General features: G+C 41.1%; 2 protein-coding genes across 5 annotated transcripts in view; one reads left to right on the top strand and one right to left on the bottom strand.

The window, feature by feature from the left end:
* The first annotated feature begins 3,294 nt into the window (after nucleotides 1–3,294).
* Nucleotides 3,295–10,288, top strand: DEGS1 (delta 4-desaturase, sphingolipid 1). Of its 3 annotated transcripts, XR_003993531.1 has the most exons (4): nucleotides 3,295–3,456; nucleotides 4,385–5,127; nucleotides 6,100–6,228; nucleotides 7,278–7,366. XR_003993531.1 is itself a non-coding variant. In XM_030499778.1 (3 exons), the coding sequence occupies exons 1-3, from the start codon at nucleotides 3,375–3,377 to the stop codon at nucleotides 7,422–7,424; spliced, it is 972 nt and encodes a 323-aa protein (XP_030355638.1). In that variant the 5' UTR covers nucleotides 3,299–3,374; the 3' UTR covers nucleotides 7,425–10,288. The 3 variants fall into 3 exon arrangements, 2 of the variants coding, with proteins under 2 accessions (XP_030355638.1, XP_030355639.1); XM_030499778.1 differs by lacking the exon at nucleotides 6,100–6,228 and having other exon boundaries at nucleotides 3,299–3,456; nucleotides 7,278–10,288; XM_030499779.1 differs by lacking the exons at nucleotides 3,295–3,456; nucleotides 6,100–6,228 and adding an exon at nucleotides 4,018–4,092 and having other exon boundaries at nucleotides 7,278–10,288.
* Nucleotides 10,289–13,369: 3,081 nt separating this feature from the next.
* Nucleotides 13,370–20,876, bottom strand: part of NVL (nuclear VCP like) — a 41,653-nt gene continuing 34,146 nt past the window's right edge. For both annotated transcript variants that reach the window (XM_030499770.1, XM_030499771.1), the window contains 3 exons: nucleotides 20,610–20,698; nucleotides 16,970–17,040; nucleotides 13,370–14,487 (listed from right to left, as the gene is read on the bottom strand). In XM_030499770.1, coding sequence (XP_030355630.1) covers nucleotides 14,443–14,487; nucleotides 16,970–17,040; nucleotides 20,610–20,698 — 205 coding nt within the window. In that variant the 3' untranslated portion in view covers nucleotides 13,370–14,442. The remainder of the gene's footprint in view (nucleotides 14,488–16,969; nucleotides 17,041–20,609; nucleotides 20,699–20,876) is intronic.

Below are 20,876 nucleotides of genomic sequence, written 5' to 3'. Positions count from 1 at the left end.
GGCTGAAACCGAACAGCTCGGGGTTGACAGGGAAAGCCAAGTGTCTTTTACAGCTATTTCTTAAAATAGCTTAAAACTCCTGAGGCTTTCCTGCTTTTCGAGCTTTCCTGTCATATTCTAAAAACAGCAGCTTGCTTTGTAAACAGCTTTTTGTTTCATAGTAAGGTCTTTAATTCCTGATACTCACTCAGCACATCAGCTTAATCACAGAAGTTCATTAATGTTATGAGGATGCCTCCATGTAATTTCTTAATGTAAAAGGTAAGACTATTGAACAGAAGCTTTATTGTTCTTACTAAGATCTTCTAACAGTTAATTGTGGGAAGTGCTAAGATCACCTAAGGAATTTTCCACATGAAGAGCCTCTTGAAAATAGGGTGATGTAAGAAGTAGTTAAATGTGTCTTCAGACAAGCGAGGATAATCTGATTTCTTAGTGTTCCTGATGGTTTCAAGGTGGTAACTGGCAAATTGCAGTGATAGATTGTTAGTTCATTCATAGGTAAATTGAGTTGGGAGTATTTTATTGCAATGCATCTGCCAGTTGTGAACTATTCTGGTAGTCTCCAGTTGCATTCCTGTGCTGCTTTGCACTGTTGTCGGACCAGCTCACTTGTCCATGTGCTTTCCACTCTTGCAGTTGTGCTTACTGGATGTCACCTTCCTGGTTGGATGGGGATGCGCTGCCAGCTGTGGTTTATGTGTAACTGAACACTCCAGGATTTTTGTTCTAGCTTTGTGCCAGCTGAAGACATGCTACGTACTGGATGTCTTTGTCTTTGGAAAGGAAAATTACATACAAAACCTGTTACCTTGCTGAAGACCTGACAAATCTGGATTTGTTACATGGACTGCTTAAACCAGAAAGGAAAAATTTTGCACTCCAGGACACTTGGGCAATTACATTTTCCAAAACTTTCCTATTTAATATTTTTCTTAGTTTAAGCCTTGTTTGGCTGCAATGGAATGTTTAGTTTATAAAACTGAGATCTTCTATTTAATTACCCTACTGAAATTTATGACCATTTACAAACCTATATACGTTAGTAGTGCTATAAACCTGCCTCTGTGTACTGAACTCTCTCCTCCAGTGCTCCTGTCAATAGCTATAACCTTTCTTAGCAGCAGCCACGTTTTGTTCTTTCTGCAGGATCCTTCCCATGGATGAGAAGCTCTTTAATGCAATGCTAATATTTGAAGTACAACAAGAAGGGAACATATTGAGGAGCATTATGTACAGCATTTAGGGTGCAGTTGAGTGAAACTCTTGTGATCCTGGCAATTTTGCAATGAGCTGCTGCTGTGGTAACTCAAAAGCACTTCCTGGTTTATTGTGAAGTGGTCACTGGGCAAGAAGTAAAACTGAATATCCCTTGCAAGGACAAAATGCCTTGAGGAAATGGAAACATCAGTTTTCCTGCACCAGTCCTCACAAGTGACTAAGGAGGGAAAAGCTGTGAATAAACTTTTCCATCTCTCCTCCACTCTTCCCATTTCACTTCTAATTCACATCCTAAATACACAGATTAAAAATGCGTGTAAACAAAAATATTTGCAAAAATGTTGTGTCTTATAGATCCAGACTTTGTCCATTTCTTTGGGTTGTAAACATTTTCAAGTAGGAATTGTATTTCCACTGCATTTACACCATTGCACATGGGGTAATATTTATTGGCCTTTTTTATTCATTATTACTAATAAATTTCAAGTGATGTATTGTGAACCTTGAGATATTCATATTATATTAAATACATAAGGTATAATTTGTGACAACTTCCTCTGTTTCTTTTATCAGTATTATTATTTTATATACCTTACTTGTCTATCATAGAGGGGTCTATCGCTTTATCTTTTCAGACAGGTGCCCATCACTTTATCATTAGAGGCATCTTATCACCTTTTCTATCATAACGGGCATCTATTGCCTTATCTATCGTAAAAGGCATCCTTCACTTCCTCTATCATAACAGGCATCTATCACTTTTACTATCGTAAATGGTGTCTATCCCTTTATCCATCCTTTTATCTATTCTTTTATCTATTATATAGGTGTCCATCACGTTATCAATCCTTTGAGGCATCTACCACTCCAAGAGGCATCTACTCCTTTATCTATCATAAGAGGCATCTGCAGCTTTGTCTATCATTAGAGCAGATTTATGGACAACTAAAATTCCAACCAAGTAGTCATTCCAACTTCTACATAAAGTAATCTTTGTAACTGAACTACCCACAGTCAGTATTTTATGCAAAATAGATGTAGTGACAGATTAAATGGAGTTTAGTTCTCTCAGAGAAGTTTGCCAAAGGAGCTCTTAAAATATTTTACCACAAAAAGTGAAGAAAATGGAGACCTACCTAGGCCCAGGCGTTTTGGAGTTGCAGTTGAGGATATATCTTTAGGCAGCTTATAGAAATTTAGACTTTGGACAAATGACAGCTAGTCCTTCCAACCACACATCTCTCACCTTTGGACAAGAAAAAGTGCTTTTTGAAGAGTCACTGGAAGGTGCAGTTTCTGTTTCCAGTCTCTAGAAAGCAGGTCGGATGAGTCTGGCCGGCCGTCTGCGGTGGCTTCTGGGCAGGTTGTCACAACCACTGAGGGGGCAGAAATCCCACCGACAGCTAAACCCGCATGAACACCATTCAGGACAGGAGGCAGCACACGGCGGGAGTGTGTGTATGTGTGTGAATGGGAAGCCGGCTCGTCCTCCCTACCACGGTGAACGATGAAGGAGCTGCGGGTTCCCACAGCGCCTGGGCGCCGGAGGGCTCCCGGCGGCAGGGCCAGCGTTACAAGCCGAGACTTTCCTCTCCCTCCTTCCACACCAGTTATTCATGAGGCGTTATTAGGGGCACCCACAGCTCGGGCCACGGCGCTGCTGGTTTGAGGGGCTGGCTGCCGCACCGCCCTCTGCTCCCCTGAGGCGGCAGCGCGTCACTGTCCCCTCAGCCCACACCCGGCCCCTCGGCCAAGGACGCCTCCAGCGGGAAGGTCGGGGAGACGCAGCCCGCCCGGGCGGCCCCGGGACGGATCAATGTGGATCTGTTCCTTAACGAAGAGGGGCACACACGACCGCCCTTCGGCGGGAGCAAGGACTAAGAGCCGGCCCCCGGCCCCTCAGGCGACGGCTTCGCGCCGCGCCTCGCCCCGCCTGGCCAGGCTTGCGCCCGGCAGGGGCGGTGCCTGTCAGCGCTGACAGCCGGCAGCTAGCCCATGGGAAGCGAGGACGGGGTGATGGGCGGGACTCCCGCCGAGCCGCCTCCGCGGAGCTATAAAGTGGGGAGCCGGGAGGCGGGGTCTCGCGGTTTGGGCGCTGTGGAGCGGAGGCGAGCGGGCACGGGCGGGCGGGCTGGGGTCGGCGCGCTGCCGGGATGGGCAACACCGTCGCCAGAGAGGATTTCGAGTGGGTCTACACGGACCAGCCTCATGCCGACCGCCGCAAGGAGATCCTGGGTGAGGAGGAGGAGGAGAGGTGGCGGCGGTGCCGCCGCTCCTTGCCGCTGGCTGCGTGGCGGGGCGCGGGGGACACCCCACAAAATGGCTGCCGGGCGCCCACGCTGGGGGGCGCCGCACGGAGGGCCAGTCCCTCACCGCTGGCCGTTAGAGGCTCCCGGAGCGCGGTGACTGGCGAGGGCCGGGGCTAGAGCGGGCCGGGGCCGAGCGAGGGGAGCGGCGGCGGCCGCGTCTGTGGAGGCGGGAGCCGCCACCTTGGCGGCGCTGGCGGGGGAGGGGAAGGAGAAGGAGAAGGAGGCGGGGGGCGGCTCGCTGCCGGCGGGGACGGCGCTCAAGCTCCAGACGTGAGGCGGGCGGCCCAGGCTTCCATTTCGAGCTGCGGAGCGGTGCCGCGGGCAGCGGGGCGGGCGGCGCGGTTCCCTTCCCTCCTTCCCCGCGGGGCTGCGGGCCGCTCTTCGCCCGCTGCCGGGGCCGCCCGCTTCCGCGGAGCCCTTCGTGTGGTAGGAAGCGAGCTGAATAATTGATAAGGTGTCTGCTGGTCGGTAATAAATAGCTCGTGTGCGCGGCAGCCGGGAGTGGTGGTGAATAACCGCGTTTTCAAGCGAGATGCCTAAAATCGGCCCTTCTGAATTGCTGGTGGGTTGTGAGTTCAAAGCCATTCTTTTCTGGGTAGGCTGGAGGCGGTACTGGAGCTTGTCATCTATGTGTCTAGTTGCTGAGCAACAGAAAAACGCTAAAATGATTTAATTTGGAAGGATTCATTATTGCAATTAATGTCCCAAGTGGAAAGGTTTACGTTTGCAGACAGCCCTAACTGGGAGGAAGCGAAGGAACGACTATCTCTGCTTTTGTAATCTAATTGGGGTAGTTGGCTGCGAGGAGAGCTTCTAAATAATTGCTTTTTTCCATTGAATTCTTTCCCATCTAGCTAAGCATCCAGAGATTAAAGCGTTGATGAAGCCAGACTACAACTTGATCTGGGTGGTTGTGCTGATGGTTCTTGCGCAGTTGACTGCATTTTATCTAGTTAAAGACTTGGACTGGAAATGGGTGATCTTCTGGGCATATGTTTTTGGAAGCTGTGTTAGCCACTCCATGACTCTGGCAATTCATGAGATCTCCCACAATAGTGCCTTTGGCAACAGCAAAGCAATGTGGAATCGATGGTTTGGGATATTCGCCAACCTCCCTCTTGGTGTCCCATACTCCATATCCTTCAAGAGATACCACATGGATCATCATCGTTATTTAGGAGGCGATGGAATTGATGTGGACATTCCTACCAACTTTGAAGGCTGGTTTTTCTGCACCCGTTTTAGGAAGTTCATATGGATTGTTCTTCAGCCATTTTTCTATGCCATTAGACCTCTCTGCATCAATCCCAAACCTATTACTCGACTTGAAGTAATCAATTTGTTGGCTCAACTTTCTTTTGATGTTGTGATATATTATTTATTGGGAGTCAAATCCACATTTTACATGCTTGCTGGTTCAGTACTTGGACTTGGGTTGCACCCAATTTCAGGACACTTCATAGCTGAACATTACATGTTTTTGAAAGGACATGAGACTTATTCCTACTATGGGCCACTGAATTTGCTCACTTTTAATGTTGGCTATCACAATGAACATCATGACTTTCCCAATATTCCTGGCAAGAGCCTTCCACTGGTAAGTTTACTTCCAAGGTTATTACTTTTTCTTAAAATAAGCCCTCCCTTAACTTGAAAATTAGGTAGAACACTGATAGAAGAATGGAAGTTGGGAGATAAAAACCCCCAAACAAATACAAAGAACGATTTTCAAGTTGAGTGATGAAGGGGGTAATTACTTGTAATTTCAGTGGTCTCCTGACCTAACCACAGCCTCTTCCATAAAAGCAGAGGGGAGGAAATGCATGTCTTAAGCTCTGCACATAGTTTAGTTTTCTTTAATCACAACCAGCCTTCTGATTTCTTCATAAACTAGTGAAGTTGCAAATAACTTCAGATTTGTTTGCTCTGTCTTTGAAATCTGAAGGCCAGTATTCTTATGCATGCTTATCCTTCAGTCTCTATCACCAACATTCTCTGATAGGGAAAAGAGAGATTGAGGTACTGCTGATGTATGTTGTACTGTGACAAATATTTAATAGCTTTCTAGTTTGGAGCAGCTCAGTTTCCTCTAGTGAGAGCCTTTGAACCCTAAATAAGTGTCAGGCTTCAAAGCTGAGACTTTGGACTTGCCACATGAGAGCAGATGTGAATTTTCAAACTAGTTCCTCTCCAGTCTCTGCTGGCTTTTAAGCAGGAGCTTAATTGTCATTGTATGGGGAGCATGGGAACACAGGCTTCCAGGGTTCCGCCTAAAACTCATCTTCAGTCAAAAGTGTTCTTCATCAGTGGAAAGTGTCTTTAATCAGACACTAAATTTGCAGTTTGACAGCAGCTGTGGTGTTGGTCTTGTAGCTTTGTTACTGCACTTGATAATAGTAAGACTTTGTAAGCTTGTGCCTTTGGTGGAGTATAAGCTTGGTGGTTGTTCCTGTTGTCAGTGGTGGAACTGTAGATGAAATAACTACTCCAGCACTACTTTAGCAGGGCAGTTAAATTCTGTAACCGGCTTGTTGAGACCTTTTTTCTGTGGGTTTTGTTGAGTTTGGAAGAGACAGTTGATTTCTCTTATCCATAGATTTAATCTTTCAAATACAGCCAAAGCTGCTTTAACTCACCTTTGATAATGAGGTCTGTGCTGGTGAACCAGCATTTCACTTCTTGCACCAGTACTTAAGTTGTAAATAGGGAATGATTTTTTTTTTTCCCAAGTACTTAATTGCAGAGGTAAATACCCAGCTCTGCTATAGGACTCTTAATGCCCAGCTCTGATAAAAGAACAAAGCCTTCTTTTAGAACAGTATAGTTAATTTGATTGGACTGGACTCTGCTTTGCTGTGTGCTAAAGATCACTGAAGGACCGAACACTCGATTCTAGCTGGAGTACTGGTGAGCTGGGTATAATTACTGTTGAATAAAAGTATACTGGCTAGATGCACTGTGATCACACTATAGGTGTGATGATGGATCAAAACAATCTTCAGCTCCAAACCAGGCATGCAAGTATCCTGGGTTGGTTTGTGGTTTATACAGATTAATGTTTTTCTTCTGTCTAAAGCTGTGGAATTCAGTGAAAAATCAGGTTTGTTCTCTCCAGGTTTTTAAGCCTTTAGGTGGTTGGTCTTAAATACCAATGAGGATATGAAACTGAAACTCCATCTCTCTTAGATCATAACAGTGGTCTAGTCAGCATGTACATCTGAGAATAAAGTCTTTGGAAGTGGTTTATATTTGTTCTTTGATGTCTGTCTGCAGAAACAGGATATATTTCAGAAATAAGATGCTTTTTTTTACCTGTGTGCTGTGATTTGAAGCTACATGTAAAAATAGCTGTGTTAAACATCTCTTCCTAGAACTTAAAACATCCTTTTTAGTGATAACTCGTATGAGTCAGCACTGAACTGAGTCACCCACTTCCACCACAACCAAAGTACTTGCTTTTGTGAGCTGCATCGTTCTGTAGGTAGCACAGTGAATGGACTTCAGTGTTAGCAGTTTGTTCTAGTTAGCTTCAATAGAAAAGCTTCACATGAAGTTTACTTAACAACCAGGAAGTAGCTTTTTCCTTCAAGGAGCTTTCATATTGTGGTATTAGTAGCCTTTCTTATCGAATCTAACAGCTAAAATGAGACTTCTAGTGCTCTCTATTAATTTACACATTAAGGATGGTGAAGTTGTCATGATTGGTGCTAATAGAAATAGCAGATAAACCTTGTGTCTCCTCTTTAGGTGAAGAAGATAGCAGCTGAATACTATGACAACCTGCCACAATATAATTCTTGGATAAAAGTACTGTATGACTTCGTGATGGATGACACAATCAGCCCATATTCACGTATGAAAAGGCAATTAAAGGGTGAAGTGAAGCAAGATTAAACTTCTGGCAACCAAAAAAACTTTGAAATGTCTGCTTGCTTTAAAGTGGCTGGTATAAGGTCTCTTGCTAAAGCTGTTCACCAGTGTCCTGAATTAAGATTTACAGCAACATAGCAATGCATCCTTAAGGATTTTGTAGCAGACTCCTACCAGCTATAACATTCCTCGCAGTCCTCAGATTTGTTGGTTTAATATGTCTATGTTTGCCTAAAGATCAGTGTTATATATATAATGCTAAATCACTTTGTTACAGGATTTACTTTGGCAGGTGTTAAATCTATGTAAAATACCTGCCTGACTCCTAAAAAATACTGAGTTCTCAACGTATTACACTGCCCACAACATGCTGTTTAGATGACTGTAGCGTTCAAACCTGTTAATTCTAACCTAACATGATTTGTTAACTTAAACCTTCTGTTGAACCTGTTTCCTAACATATGGGTGGATGAACTAAATTTGCACAGAAATGTTAAGTCTTTCTGTTCAAATATGTAATGTGTCATTCGAAGCATTGCTTTAAAGTTCCACATTTTCTATTGAAAGTACCTTAAAGGAGCAATCTGTCAGAATGAACCTGGTGTCTTTCAGATGGCTTGTGTGGCTTCCTTGTTGAAAGGTGGGGAATTCAAGGGTATTACCAACTTTGTAGATCCTCACCTACTGTTTAAGCTGCTTGTGTTAGCATATAGCTTGAGCAGCCAGCATTTAGAGTTGTGTTGCTTAATGTAACTGATACGGTTTTTCCTTTTTTCATAATGGAAAAAGTCTCGTTACAGTTTGAGGTTGTTTTTGTGTGCAAAGAAAAAGGATTACACTTGTCCTAATTGTCTCTGTTATTGCCATGGTTTTAAATGCTCAATCTAGAAATATTTACACTCATTTGGAAATCTGGCTTGCATGGAAAACTGAATCAATTGAAACAGGTACTGTCTGGCAAACTGTTAAGCATATTAGTCATGTGTGTACATAAAAAGGTGTTGCTAAATGACCTTTCTTTTTCCCCTAAGCCTACAGTACCCTACATAAACATTTCCCTTTCTTACATATTAAAATGTGGTGGAAGCACAGGTGGTGATATCAAATTTCCTGCCTAAGAAGTTTTTAAATTGGGAACAGAGAACAGATAGACTTGCTAAACACTGAAGAATCTCTACATACCTCAGCACAGTGTATTTACCTTCTATCACTTAATGCACCAACGATGGCTTTAAGCAGCCAAAGATGGCTACAGATCACCCTTAAATCTCAAGTGGTGACCCTGTGATTCACTTATCAATAGATGGAATTTGATGAAGGTGTAACTCTTAGCTGCTGTCCACACTGGTCTGCTGTAAGTAACTTAGGTGCCACCTTTAACTCCTGCATTTTGTTTTGGTGTGTTTTAGGGGATTTTAAGAAGCTGAGGGCCTGACAAGAGTATGTTGGTGCCTTTTAACCCTTGCTTGATTGTGGTCTTATTTTTAATGTGTGTTTTGTTTAAGTGTGGGGCCCTTACCTGTGGCAAAGCAACAGAAATGGTATGTAAGTGTGCCAGCCACTTACTGGCAGCATAATGAAGTCACTTTGTAACATGCTAGCTAGCCAGCATATTGCTCAGGGTAGAGTGTAATGTCAAAATAAACTTTATCTAGTATTCTTACATGTAATTCAAAAGCAAATATTAAAGTAATATTGGATGAATTTTTGACTGGTCCCCTTATACTGAAGGACTTAAGCTTTAGTGAAATTTGGTATTTCTATGGCAGATGTAAGACCTGGTCTGTTGAGTGGTTGTATAGACAAACTGTGAAGAATCATTGCCTTTCCTTTCTACTCAAGGAAAACTGACTTTGGTTGAACGACTTGAATAGACTTAAGTTGCAGAACATGCATTTGGGGGATTTTTTTAAGCCACTTCTGCATGACTGCTCAATTTAAGAAGCGAAAGGTGGAATTAAATCTCTTCAGTGTTGATGGCTTAACATAGCTGGATGAAGAACAGAAAGTGTCTCTGAAAAGTTTTATGGCTAAAAGCTAAAGTTTTCAAAAAACATCATTTATGCCAGATGAAGACTTAAGATAACCACAGTTCAAAGTCAAATTTTATACTTGGGCTTAGTTACCTACTTCATGTAATCCTTGATGCCCCTTACTGTCTTCCCAATAGATAGTGCAAGTGTGGAGTCCTACTTCTAAACAAGACTGAAGTTGCCATCTCTTGTTTAAAATTGCAGATGTTGCTTTAAGGTGTTCTATGATCTTCTCTTCCAGCTGTGATTATAAATACACTATTTTCACTGTAAAAGCTGCAGAATACTGGGGAATTCCATGCTTGCCATGATCTTTGAGACATCTGCTACTGGCTACCTATTGGAGAAGACTTACTGGACTAGGTTAATCTCAGCCAGTGAGACTAAAGTTTGTGCCTACACCATGGTCTGATTCTTGCATGCATTGGTGATGTCTATTCTTAGGTATATAATTCCTGTGTAATACACAAGAGGCCTTGGCATTTAGCTTGTAGTAGGGATTTTGCCAGAAGCAGATAATCTAAAAGTTAGCCTGTATGGCATCCCTATTTCATCCCTAAATGTTAGAAGCATTTCTGGACCACTGGTAAGAGGAACTAAGACCAGCCAGACTGACTTGTTTGGTATATTCCAAATGAATACCTAGTTCAGTCCAGTTGCAATGTGGTGTGTAGTCCAAAGGCATGGCACAAATAAGATAGTATTTTTTTGACATACATATGAATCATCTAGTTATTATTTTTAAGGAATTCAGTAACTTTAATGCTATTAGAATCTATCTGGCAGAAACGGGTTAGTGTAATGTTTGTAATACTTATCTGAAAGTTGGAGGGACCTTTGACTAACCTGTAAAGAGCAAATTAAAGAGCATTAATTTTATGGTCCTATGATTAAGAACCCTAACAGTTAAACCAACTATAATGTTTTAATAGATCTATTCAGATGGAATGAGTTAACAAGCATGGGGAAAGGCCAGAGTTAGGGTTTGTTCCTTTCTGTCTGTCTAAAGCATCTTGCTTTAGTTTGGCAAACCTCTCATTTACGTGAAATCAGCCAGGAGTTGCGACTGTCAAAACAGAGCTGACTTTGGGTCAGCTATGTTAAACATGTCATCTGGGTATTTTAGTTGCAGTTCAATTGTGCAAAGCTCTGAATCCCCTTCAGGGCTTTCAGAGTAACTTAGTTTTCAGAATAAACTGCCTCGCATGGCTTTTAACACACATGCCCCTAATTATTTGAAGCTGCTTAAATGGAGTAAGTAATGCATCCTGGAATCTCATCATACTAGGCATGAGTTTTCCCACAGGACAGGCGTGGGTATATTCCTCTTTCAAAACAACTCTTGCCTCTGGCATTCTTGTTCTGCTGTTGAACCGGTCTGCTCCACAAGAGTGACAATTAACATGTGTTAAATGGGTGCATCTTCCTGGCTACAGAGCTCCATGCTTTCACATCCAGGGTGAGACTTCCTACCTGGAACCAGAGGTCAGCTGAAAAGTAGTTAAGACTTTTGGTTTTGTGTCTCAGAATTCCTCTGGTTAAGTCTTTACATGCCAGCAAGCATGTAATGCACACTTAAAAGTCTACAGATGTTGAGAAATGGATCTGTGCTAGGTAGGTGGACACTGTTAGGTAATAAGCTCAGTGGTTCAACTTTGCTTCCTCAGCGCTTTTTGTTGTACCAGGTGAAGTGGTGTGGCAGCAAGAGTAGAACTTGAAGCTGTTCCTTATTTAATGATGAGGTTCTACAAGCAGTATGATATAGATTGCAGGTGCCATACTAATCCTGTTGGACAAAGAGGTGAAAAGTCGCTTTCAGGTAATGATCTTGTATGTTCAGTGGTCTAAAAACACAGCTTTTGCAAAGTGTACTGCTCTGTAATTGAAGAGAGTCTCAAAAGACTTGAGGCAAAACAAGTTCTGCTGTTTTAGCTTGCACAGGAGCTGCTTCTGGGTCTGCCAAGATTGCTTCTGCAAGGTCCTAGGAAAACAATCTGACAAATAAGTGTGTCTGAATCATGTAGCTGTGTCTTTAGTATAGCAACCTGCAACTCCATGGACACAATTATTTCTTCTCTATCAAAACCTCTATTTCACAATCAAGCCTGCAGTGCTGTCCAAGACTTTAGTAAGGACAGAGATGTTGAAAAAGTTTCCTATTGAGCCAAGAAGGCAGACAGCACTTCTTTTTTGACAGTTCCCTGCACTGCCTCTGCCCCCTATCCATGCTTAAGTTAGCATCTAATATGCTCTGGGACAGAATCAGCACTGTGATTTAGATATGTGACTAGCCTCGGGAAAAGGGAGAGGAGAATGGCACGATGAATGGTTTCTTGAGCTTGTCACAACAAACGAGATGACTAGAGGGGAAAAACTCCTCTAGGCCTGTCTGCTAGGAGAGGTGGTATCTGCATATGCAGAACAAAGTAGTGGTCTCTGTATTGCATGAAAAGACTTCTTCCTTAAAGCAATTCCCATCTTCTGTGTACAAAGGCTCTTGCATTTTATTTCTTATCAAGTTGTTTTTTCAGTGATAAGTACAATGGCCTCAGCAGACCTTCCCAGAAGAGAAAGTAGCAGTGTGGGTGCAGCACATTCTTGTGTGAACAGTTGAATAGAGTTCAGTTGCCTGCCCTTGTCTGCTCCTTGACACACATGTAGCCCAGCCAAGGTAAGCAAAGAGTCTATGGACACTTGACTGAAGTGGCTTTTTCTGCCTTTCAACTTAACAGAAGTTGTAAATTCAAACCCTCATGCATCCTACTTCCACTATTGTGTTAAGAAGAATGATCATCAGACACCTTGTAAGTTACACATTTTGTGTATCTTTTTTTTTCCCCCCAGAAAGGGTAACGTATTTATCACAATTAGACCTTTTTTAATTCCTCATTTGGTTTTTATATAGGTTGTTTTGAAACCAAAGCATGTCACAGGCAGGTAAAATCAGTGATGGCCTTTAGAATTACCATATCTAAAGGTAGAATGGGTGACACTTTCAAAATCAGTATTTGAGATGCCATACACTGTTTTCATAGGGCTCCTGCTTGGTTCTTTGCATTGGTCAACTCTGAAATACCCAAGTAAACTGAGTGTATTATTGTACTAAAAGAGTTCACAGCTTTCTTCCACCCAGTTGTAGCTTCCTATAAAGCAAAAAGCTTTTATTAAAGAAAGGTGATAAAGTTGTGGATTTGGAGCCAAAACAGGAAAGTTTGTGACAGAGGTGGCTCTTGTATAGCTCTGTACGTGACATCTAGGTATGATTTTCACATTAAAATTAGTCACTTAACTGATGTCCTAATTGCATTGCCTCACAGTAATGAACATCCACAAGTGAAACTACTCTGAGATAAAATAATGATCCTTCATCTTAGATTTCTGCAGCTCCAAGCCTGATTTACTTGTAATTATCAGATACATCTCCTGCTTTATATGCAAGGACTTCATCTGTTAGTCATAGGGACCACAACTTGAGTCACTGAAGAGGGAGTAAGTATCTCATCTTGTGCAAAAATCACAGTGGTAAGTACAAGCTGCCATGAGTGTCAGTATTCTTAAAGCACAAGTCTGTGGTGATTAGTTATTTGTAATAATCCTCCCCCTTTACCTCTGGGGAAAAATGTGTGAGATCTTTTGTCAGATGGCAATTTAGAGAAGAATCAAAGATGTAAGGCACTATTCCCCCTCAAGGCAAGGTCAGTTTTAAAGTTAGATCAGCAAAGCATGATTTGTTTAAATGAATTATGATTTGAGTAGGAGATTAAATGATCACCTCCCTCTTAAATGTTAAAGTGGGGGGGGGATGCTTACAGAATGTTGCTTCCAAAAAACCATTTTACTGCTTTTTTTACATGGAAATTTCATTACTTTAAATATCATTTGAAGTTAAGATGATGAAATTTGCTGGCAGAAATAATACACTTCCTCTTCTGATCCTTGATTGGTTGAAGTGCTTTTAATAAGCTTAAGATTGATCACAGATAGGAACTGAGATTAATCATTAAAGAACTTTGCAGAATGATGACAGTGGTAAAAAAAAATATCCATGAGGGTTTGTAGGTTTCAGAAATCAACTGCTGTGTCTGTCACATTTCAGTGGTGTGTCTTAACTCAGATACTTCTCAGTTTGATGCTGAAAGCTATGACCTCCTTCCAAGATGGAATTTTTTTGTATTTGAAAAAACTTGAGGCTCTTGGCCTGTGTCTCAAAACAGTAACATTTTCCTTCCTCCAGAGGATGTCAAAACACTTGAATTAAGAAATTCAAATGCATAATAGAATTTCTGCTGCAGATTTGTCAGTTTAAGAAAATTAATTAAGAATCAGCTTGTTGGATAAATCTTACCATTTCAAATGCTTCTTATATGGCTGTTACACTATCATAGCACTTCCAAACTTTACTCTCTCCTAGGTAACTTGAAGACAGTTTGCCATCTGTGCATACCTTCCTTTGATAAGGTGAAGGGAAGCTGTTAGAAGCTCTGTGAAACCTGCCAACGCAATCATAATGTGTCAGTGTATCTGGGAAAGGCATGATTCATGTTACGGTAACACAGAGCACAGCACTTTCCCAGTCTGATTGCCCAGCTCTGGCCTCCCAGTGATTCTTCAAGAGTTTTCCTTCCTGAAACCTTGGCTATTTTCATTTCATGGTTGAAAAAAACTGTTTGAGCAGTGTAAACACTTGGAATGGTTAGTCTCTCTGTCTCTGAGGGCTTCCTGATTAAGGGCACCAAGTATATCAGAATGGTATTTAGCACAAAAAACATTCATTTTTAAAAATGTAAATGTTGATAAGCAGGAAGTATATTGTATTTTTTATTCTGGAAACAATTAAAATAAGGATGGTTTAGAGCAGAGGATCATTATGACCTTTTTCCAGGTACACTTTAAAAAGTTTCAGAGATATTTAGCACAGCTTCTTCCCAACCCGTCTCTTGAAACCGGGCACACGTATTGCCAAATCCCCACCAACGTAGAGTAAGTCTCTTGGAGATTGTCCAAAGGTGTCACCTGCACAGTGACTGACGTAGTTCTTCATACATGATTTGGTCCTAACAGTGCCAAGAAGAAAAAAAAAGCTTTAGACAATGGTAAAAAGTCATGCACTGTATAAAAGTGACTTTATATGTATTATTTAACAAAGTGCAACAAACCAGCTTTGTGACCCACTAGCCAGATTTTAAAACATTTACAAACAAAACCAATGGCAAAACCCCACTATCCTGACTCATAAATGAGGATTTCCAGTGACAGTCACCAGTGATGTGTGATTAACAGAAGCCTCTGGCAAGAGCCCTTAGGCTTAATGTTGCCATGTTAGGTTCAGAATTGCAGCTTCACTAAGATACTGCCTCCTTTCTGGGGAGCTGCTGAGTTGACACTTTACTCCTCAGTCTAGTTCTGCCAAAATGAACTGACAAGATCTTTTGCTAGTCTAACTTAACTGTAACTGTTCCTTCATCCTTTTCAATAGTCACTCTAAATGACAATTTTAAGGATTCTGTTGCTCAAAGATGTTAACTTTCACTGAAATAACTGGCTTCAGAAGGTGATGTCTGTCCATAGCCTTAAGAACAACTTATTTTGGTTTGTCTTGAGTCAACTGGTGAAACCAAAAGTAAGTTAACAGGACTCAGATATGTATGGGAGGGAAAAGAAGAGTTAGAAGCACTAAATCAGTGAGATGCAGCTTTTATTTTCCAGTATTCATAGGAAGGTGTGGAGAGTTTTTGTCACACTGAACTTGTCTAGCAGCTAGGAAGTAGCATCTGGAAATGGCAGATGAGTATATTTTACTCCAAAAGATACTTCAAAATATCTAACTGAAGATTCTTCAGATGGCTATAATTGAAATATAGGGCTCTGACCCATGTGATACTGAAGCTGCCTTTGAGATGCACAATTACATTTCTGGTAATCAGGAGGAGTATGTCCCACTCTTAGTGATTGCTAAGTTAAAACATCTCCTTTAAGTTTTTGTGGCTGTTTCTTCTTAACTGTTTGCTTAGTGATCAGCAAAGGGGAAGAAAACCACCACCAGTGCCACCTTTAAAAGGCCTTGATGCCAAAGATCACTTGTAAATTTCAGGAAAGGTTAATGTCTATCAACATACAATACATATCAACAATGAAAGGAAAGGATTAAGAAGTTAACTCCTCTCATGCTAGTGTTCACAGTGACTGTGTTAATTTATTTTGGCTGCAATACACTCCTGGCAACACAAGAGATCTATACACAAGAGCTCTACAGCAGTAACAATTCCTATATATATTAACTTCTCAGTTCTGGTAATTGAGATGATTGAACAGCTTTCCTTTCAGCCATTAAACAGAACAGGTGATAAGGAAACTTAAAACAAACTTCCTTGACAAATACAAATAATGAAAAGACTGATAAAACACATTATTATCTTTTATGTCCTATCTCAAAATGATGACTTTCGCACAGTAACAAAACTGATTGAGCATCTTAGGGTGTCACATCCATCTAGGGGGGAAAAACATGGTGGCAAGACGCGGAGCACTCCAAAAACCTTGGCTTTTAACTGAATATTCCACAGATACGAGGTTATGGCCAGGTCAATAATTAATCCAGGAATGTCAGTGAGAAGTCCAAGGTGCCATGTTAAGATATAACCTTGATAGCCTGGTAATCTATCTACATGCAACGCATCATAGAATCATGACCTTAAGATCATCTAGTTCCAACCCCCCTGCCATAGGCAGGGATACCTCGCACTAAACCATGTGGCCCAAGGCTCTGTCCAACCTGGCCTTGAACACTGCCAGGGATGGAGCATCCACAACCTCCCTCACCACCCTCACTGTAAAGAACTACTTCTTTATATCTAATCTAAACTTCCCCTGTTTAAGTTTGAAGCCATCACCCCTTGTCCTACCACTACAGTCCCTAAGGAAGAGTCCCTCTCCAGCATCCTTATAGGCCCCCTTCAGATACTGGAAGCTGCTCTGAGGTCTCCACGCAGCTTCTCTTCTCCAGGCTGAACAGCCCCAACTCTCTCAGCCTGTCTTCATAGGGGAGGTGCTCCGGCCCTCTTACCGTCCTCGTGGCCTCCTCTGGACTCGCTCCAACAGCTCCATGTCCTTTTTATGTTGAGGACACCAGAACTGTACGCAGTACTCCAAGTGAGGTCTCACGAGAGCAGAGCAGAGGGGCAGGATCACCTCCTTTGACCTGCTGGTCACGCTTCTTTTGATGCAGCCCAGGATACGGTTGGCTTTCTGGGCTGCGAGTGCATACTGAAGCCGGCTCATGTTAAGCTTTTCGTCAACCAACACCCCCAAGTCCTTCTCTGCAGGGCTGCTCTGAATCTCTTCATCTGCAGCTGAAAGGGGAGGCTTCAATTTCTGACCTTGTAAGGAGCATCAGGTTTGTTTAAAGCAGGGACAGGTAGTGCCAGTTTGAAATACATGCAAGTATACTGCAACCTTTTCTACTCCCACCAGGCTCCAGCATAAACAGTATCCTTTCAAGGGGAGGAAGGAGTCCTGCATACTTGAAGCTTATCTTACCTTTTTTGATACTGAAGATTTCACTTTCTTAAAAGCTTCTTCAAAGTGTTTACAGGAAATCTTGATTTCTCCTTAAAGAACAGAGCATAATAATGTGTTAAAACTGCAGCCAAGTGACAATCAAGCTATTGTTGTGTGCATTTCAAGGCAGCATTCATGGAACCTAGTCAACTGCATGTGCTAGTCAGTTGGATGAGATCAAATTCAGCAGTGTTAAGACTACCTGAACTCTTACAAATTTTATGTAGCCTCCTGTCTATAATCTTAGACAAGATCTTAATCCCTCCAGCCCTTGCCCCTTAAGACAAAGAATGCTTGTTTCAGAAAGCTCTTAGGTATTAGTGTTTTCACCTGCAGACTGAGAGTTTCATTCTTAAAGATGTGAGTTAACTGCAGCTTACATCAAATCCAGTTAGAATTCAAGTCCCTCAACCCTTCTGGAAGCAAATGCCTCAAATCCTGCTGCTTCCACTTGTGGGCTCTATTTTCTATACATACTTCATATTAAATTTCCATACAGAGTGCTATTGAGTAAGTACCTAGAAAACATTTAATCATTCCAATTTTACTACAGGATGCTCAATTCCTTAATCACTGACTTTATATTACTGCCTGGCATTACCCAGAAGTGATGAAAGCTTTCACTTCAACTCTCTGTTTAAGTTTATGCAAATTGCCTTTTTGACCTTACTGTGGATTGCTGCATTAATTATTCCTAATCATAACCTTTTGAACAGGTTTTCTTGGTATGCTACAACATAAGCACACCTCAAACCACTGACTCCTCTGCTCTCACATGCAAGTGTCTTGTTTAATCTAGAGTTAAGAATCCCAAGATACACCATTACTATATAGATTCATTACAATCCTAACATACACAGCTATCAGATGTGATAAAAGTATAAAAAGTATGTCTTTAGAGTCAACTTGGTGCATTTTAAATGTATTTCATTAAGACACTTTGTTTGCACAAATGTGTACTGCCACTACTTTTGCTTACATCTTTGTAATGTGAAATGGGATGTGCTGACAGGAAAAAAACGTCAAGACTCCTCATTAATATATTTGGTGTCTGTGTTAAAACAATCTGCTGATATAGCAAAACACTATGTAGTGAATGGAAGGCACTAGATTAAATATAAGAGCTTAAGGTATAAACCAGAACAGCAAATAGTCTACAATTATGATTACTTGCTTGAAAAGTAAAGATGAAGGTTAAAGTTCATTGAACCCTTACTGCTCTTTCTTATCTTAGTTCTCTGAAGCTCTTACTCAAGATTTCCATTACTGTATGAAGTTATAAATGAAGGTGTAGATTTAAAATATCAGCATTTCAACTTATTTCTCCAAGGAAACCCTACTTACAGTAAGAAAAGTTCAATGTGGGTCTTTCACAGAAGCCAAATTACTTTAAGATTGAGTCATCAGAACTCCAAAAATAATAACATGAAGCGTGGAGAATTTCATTTTGCTTTCAGTTTTGTTTTAGGCCTGTAACTCTTTCATCAAATGGTGAAACAATACACAGCCTCAAGTAATAGGGAGGGAGGAAAGGAGTAAACAGCGTTCATCAACTAGGACGATCGATATCACTAAGGACACAGTTACCAGAAAAAGTCAAGGTGAAACAGTCTGATAGCTACAGCTAGGCATAAGCATACTTTTACCTACTGCTAAGTAAAGTGGTTTACCTCTCACTGAAAGTAAGTTAGGCTACTTCATGCTTATTGTGTGATTATAAACAGGCACAAGGCTGGATCCTGTGGAGAATTTAGCTGTCCATAATCTATACCTTGGCTTCTTGCATTAACAGAGCGTGCCTTGATTTCTGATGACAAAACCATTTAGTCTGAAGAAGTAGGTATAAATGTTTTATCATTTAAAGCAACTTATATTGATAAATTACTGATAAAATGAAGTATAAACAGGTATAATATTTTTAAAATAAGACAAAGTACTCGAAGCACCAAACATAAAATTGTTTTTGTTTTGTTTTTTAATTTTCATTGTTTTAATTGTTAAAACCACCCCAGAACCCTGAATTTCTCTAGAGGGAAAATATCAGGCATAATTAGAAGGTTGCCACAGCATTTCTACAGAACAGAAAGTAGCAGCACTGATCTCAGCCAGGTGATTCCAAAGTACTGACTGATAAGGACACATAGCACCCATCTACAGTCATGTACAGAGGATGGGAGGGGAGTCACTTGTGGTAATGCTGAAAGAAGTTCTCCAGTCTCCGTACACACACTACCCTTTTGAAGATAGAAATGAACAAAACTTTACACACACTTTCATACCAGCCGGCGCTGAGCTTGGAAATCCAATCCCAAGGCCATCCCAAATAGGCAGCTGCTATAAACATGCACATCAAGCTAGGCATATATTATGGACTTGCTGGCTGCCAACACATCCCTACAGTAAGTGCTCAGGCTGCAATCCTAAATGTGGAGGCTCAATTCATGTGATGAACATCTTTTGAATAAAGCCTGCTCTATTTTACAAGCCTGCTTGTAAAAACAAACAGGATAAACTCACAAATTTCCATCTCAAATCAAAAGCTTTTACCACCTACAGTAAACAAAATGGGTATCCAAGTCATACAACCGTGAAGGTTGTTCTAGTTTGTTTCTTCTTTTTCTTCCACTCTAAGCAAACATGCTAGTTCCCTCAAAACAAGAAACACAAACACTCTGCTCTGTTAACCTACTGTTGCTAAAAACCAGATGAGACCGGATATTTACTAGATCAAACAGAATGAATCAAAGCCACCAAAATTCCAGCACGGTTCTTAGACATCAGAGGCATAATGAAAGCCTAACACATTTTCCAAGGACATAATCTGAAAAGTCACAATTCTGTCTTAGTTTTGCATTTTGACTTAAGGGTAAAATAACAAACAAAATTAGTGTGTGTGGGGGAAATAATCTAGATGCACATTTTATGTAAAAGAGCTTCAATTTCCAATTACTTTTTCCTATCTGTATAGAAAAAACAATTTAAAAACCAGGAAAATGCAACTTCAAACAAAATTGCAGAGAGATATGCAAAGGCAGACATTGCACTTGAAACTATTTATAATTCCCTGTTAAAGTCCTGGCAAGAGCCACTGCTGAGCTCAACACCTAAGGTGAAACATGGTGCTCAGATTTTCCAAGCAATGTTACACTAGATGCTAGTATTCAGTTACACAATACAATTGTATACCAAAGGTATATGATCAGTATGGGTGCAGTTAAAAATGTACTCAAATTTGCAAATAAGTCAGTATAATTAGTCTCCGATGGTGCTGTGGAAATTTGGCAAAGATATATCCAGTCTAGTATATGAATTATCAGTTTATACTACTATGATAGTATGTATATAGACACACTATAATACTACTACAATTTAACATAAAGTTTTCTTTAAGGTTACAAGGCTCAATTCTTTTAGGAAGAAAATATTATGCTGAACCTGCAGCATATCCATTTTTTCCTGTACTTTCCCCTACGATTACTTCAAAGATGCTTATGTGTTCTTGAAACGAACCTGACAGTTTGTTTGGCTCAGCCATTATGCTTGTCTTGAATGACCTTAAATACTTGACAGTCCATTTATCTTCTCCTGTTCAGTACAGATTTTTGTAAAGCTTTCTTACCTTTCTTGCTTTGAGTATTCTGCAGGGCCATTTCCTGCCTTAAGGCACAAATTGAAGCTTCACGCACTAGAGCGGAAAGGTCTGCCCCTCTACAGATAAAAACAGAATAGATTATTGTAGGATAAACTCCTCTTGTCTTTTGCTGATAGCATATGGAAAGGCAAGACACTACAGATCATGGTAAGAGACTGGCTGTCCTGTCATAAAGATTCATCTTCAGACTACTGGAAAGAGGGATGAGAGCTACTCAGTGCTGCAGCCTTCATT

Source organism: Strigops habroptila, chromosome 10 (assembly GCF_004027225.2).
Source record: "Strigops habroptila isolate Jane chromosome 10, bStrHab1.2.pri, whole genome shotgun sequence".
Lineage (NCBI taxonomy): Eukaryota > Metazoa > Chordata > Aves > Psittaciformes > Psittacidae > Strigops > Strigops habroptila.
Note: the sequence above shows the minus strand (reverse complement) of the source record. Positions and strands in the feature narration are given on the sequence as shown.

What these genes read in the sequence shown, in the direction of transcription:
- DEGS1 (XM_030499778.1), top strand. Translation starts at nt 3,375, where the DNA reads ATGGGCAACACCGTCGCCAGAGAGGATTTCGAGTGGGTCTACACGGAC. An exon ending in CCGCCGCAAGGAGATCCTGG is followed by an intron (nt 3,457 to 4,384) that starts GTGAGGAGGAGG and finishes TTTCCCATCTAG; the next exon opens with CTAAGCATCCAGAGATTAAA. An exon ending in CTGGCAAGAGCCTTCCACTG is followed by an intron (nt 5,128 to 7,277) that starts GTAAGTTTACTT and finishes TCTCCTCTTTAG; the next exon opens with GTGAAGAAGATAGCAGCTGA.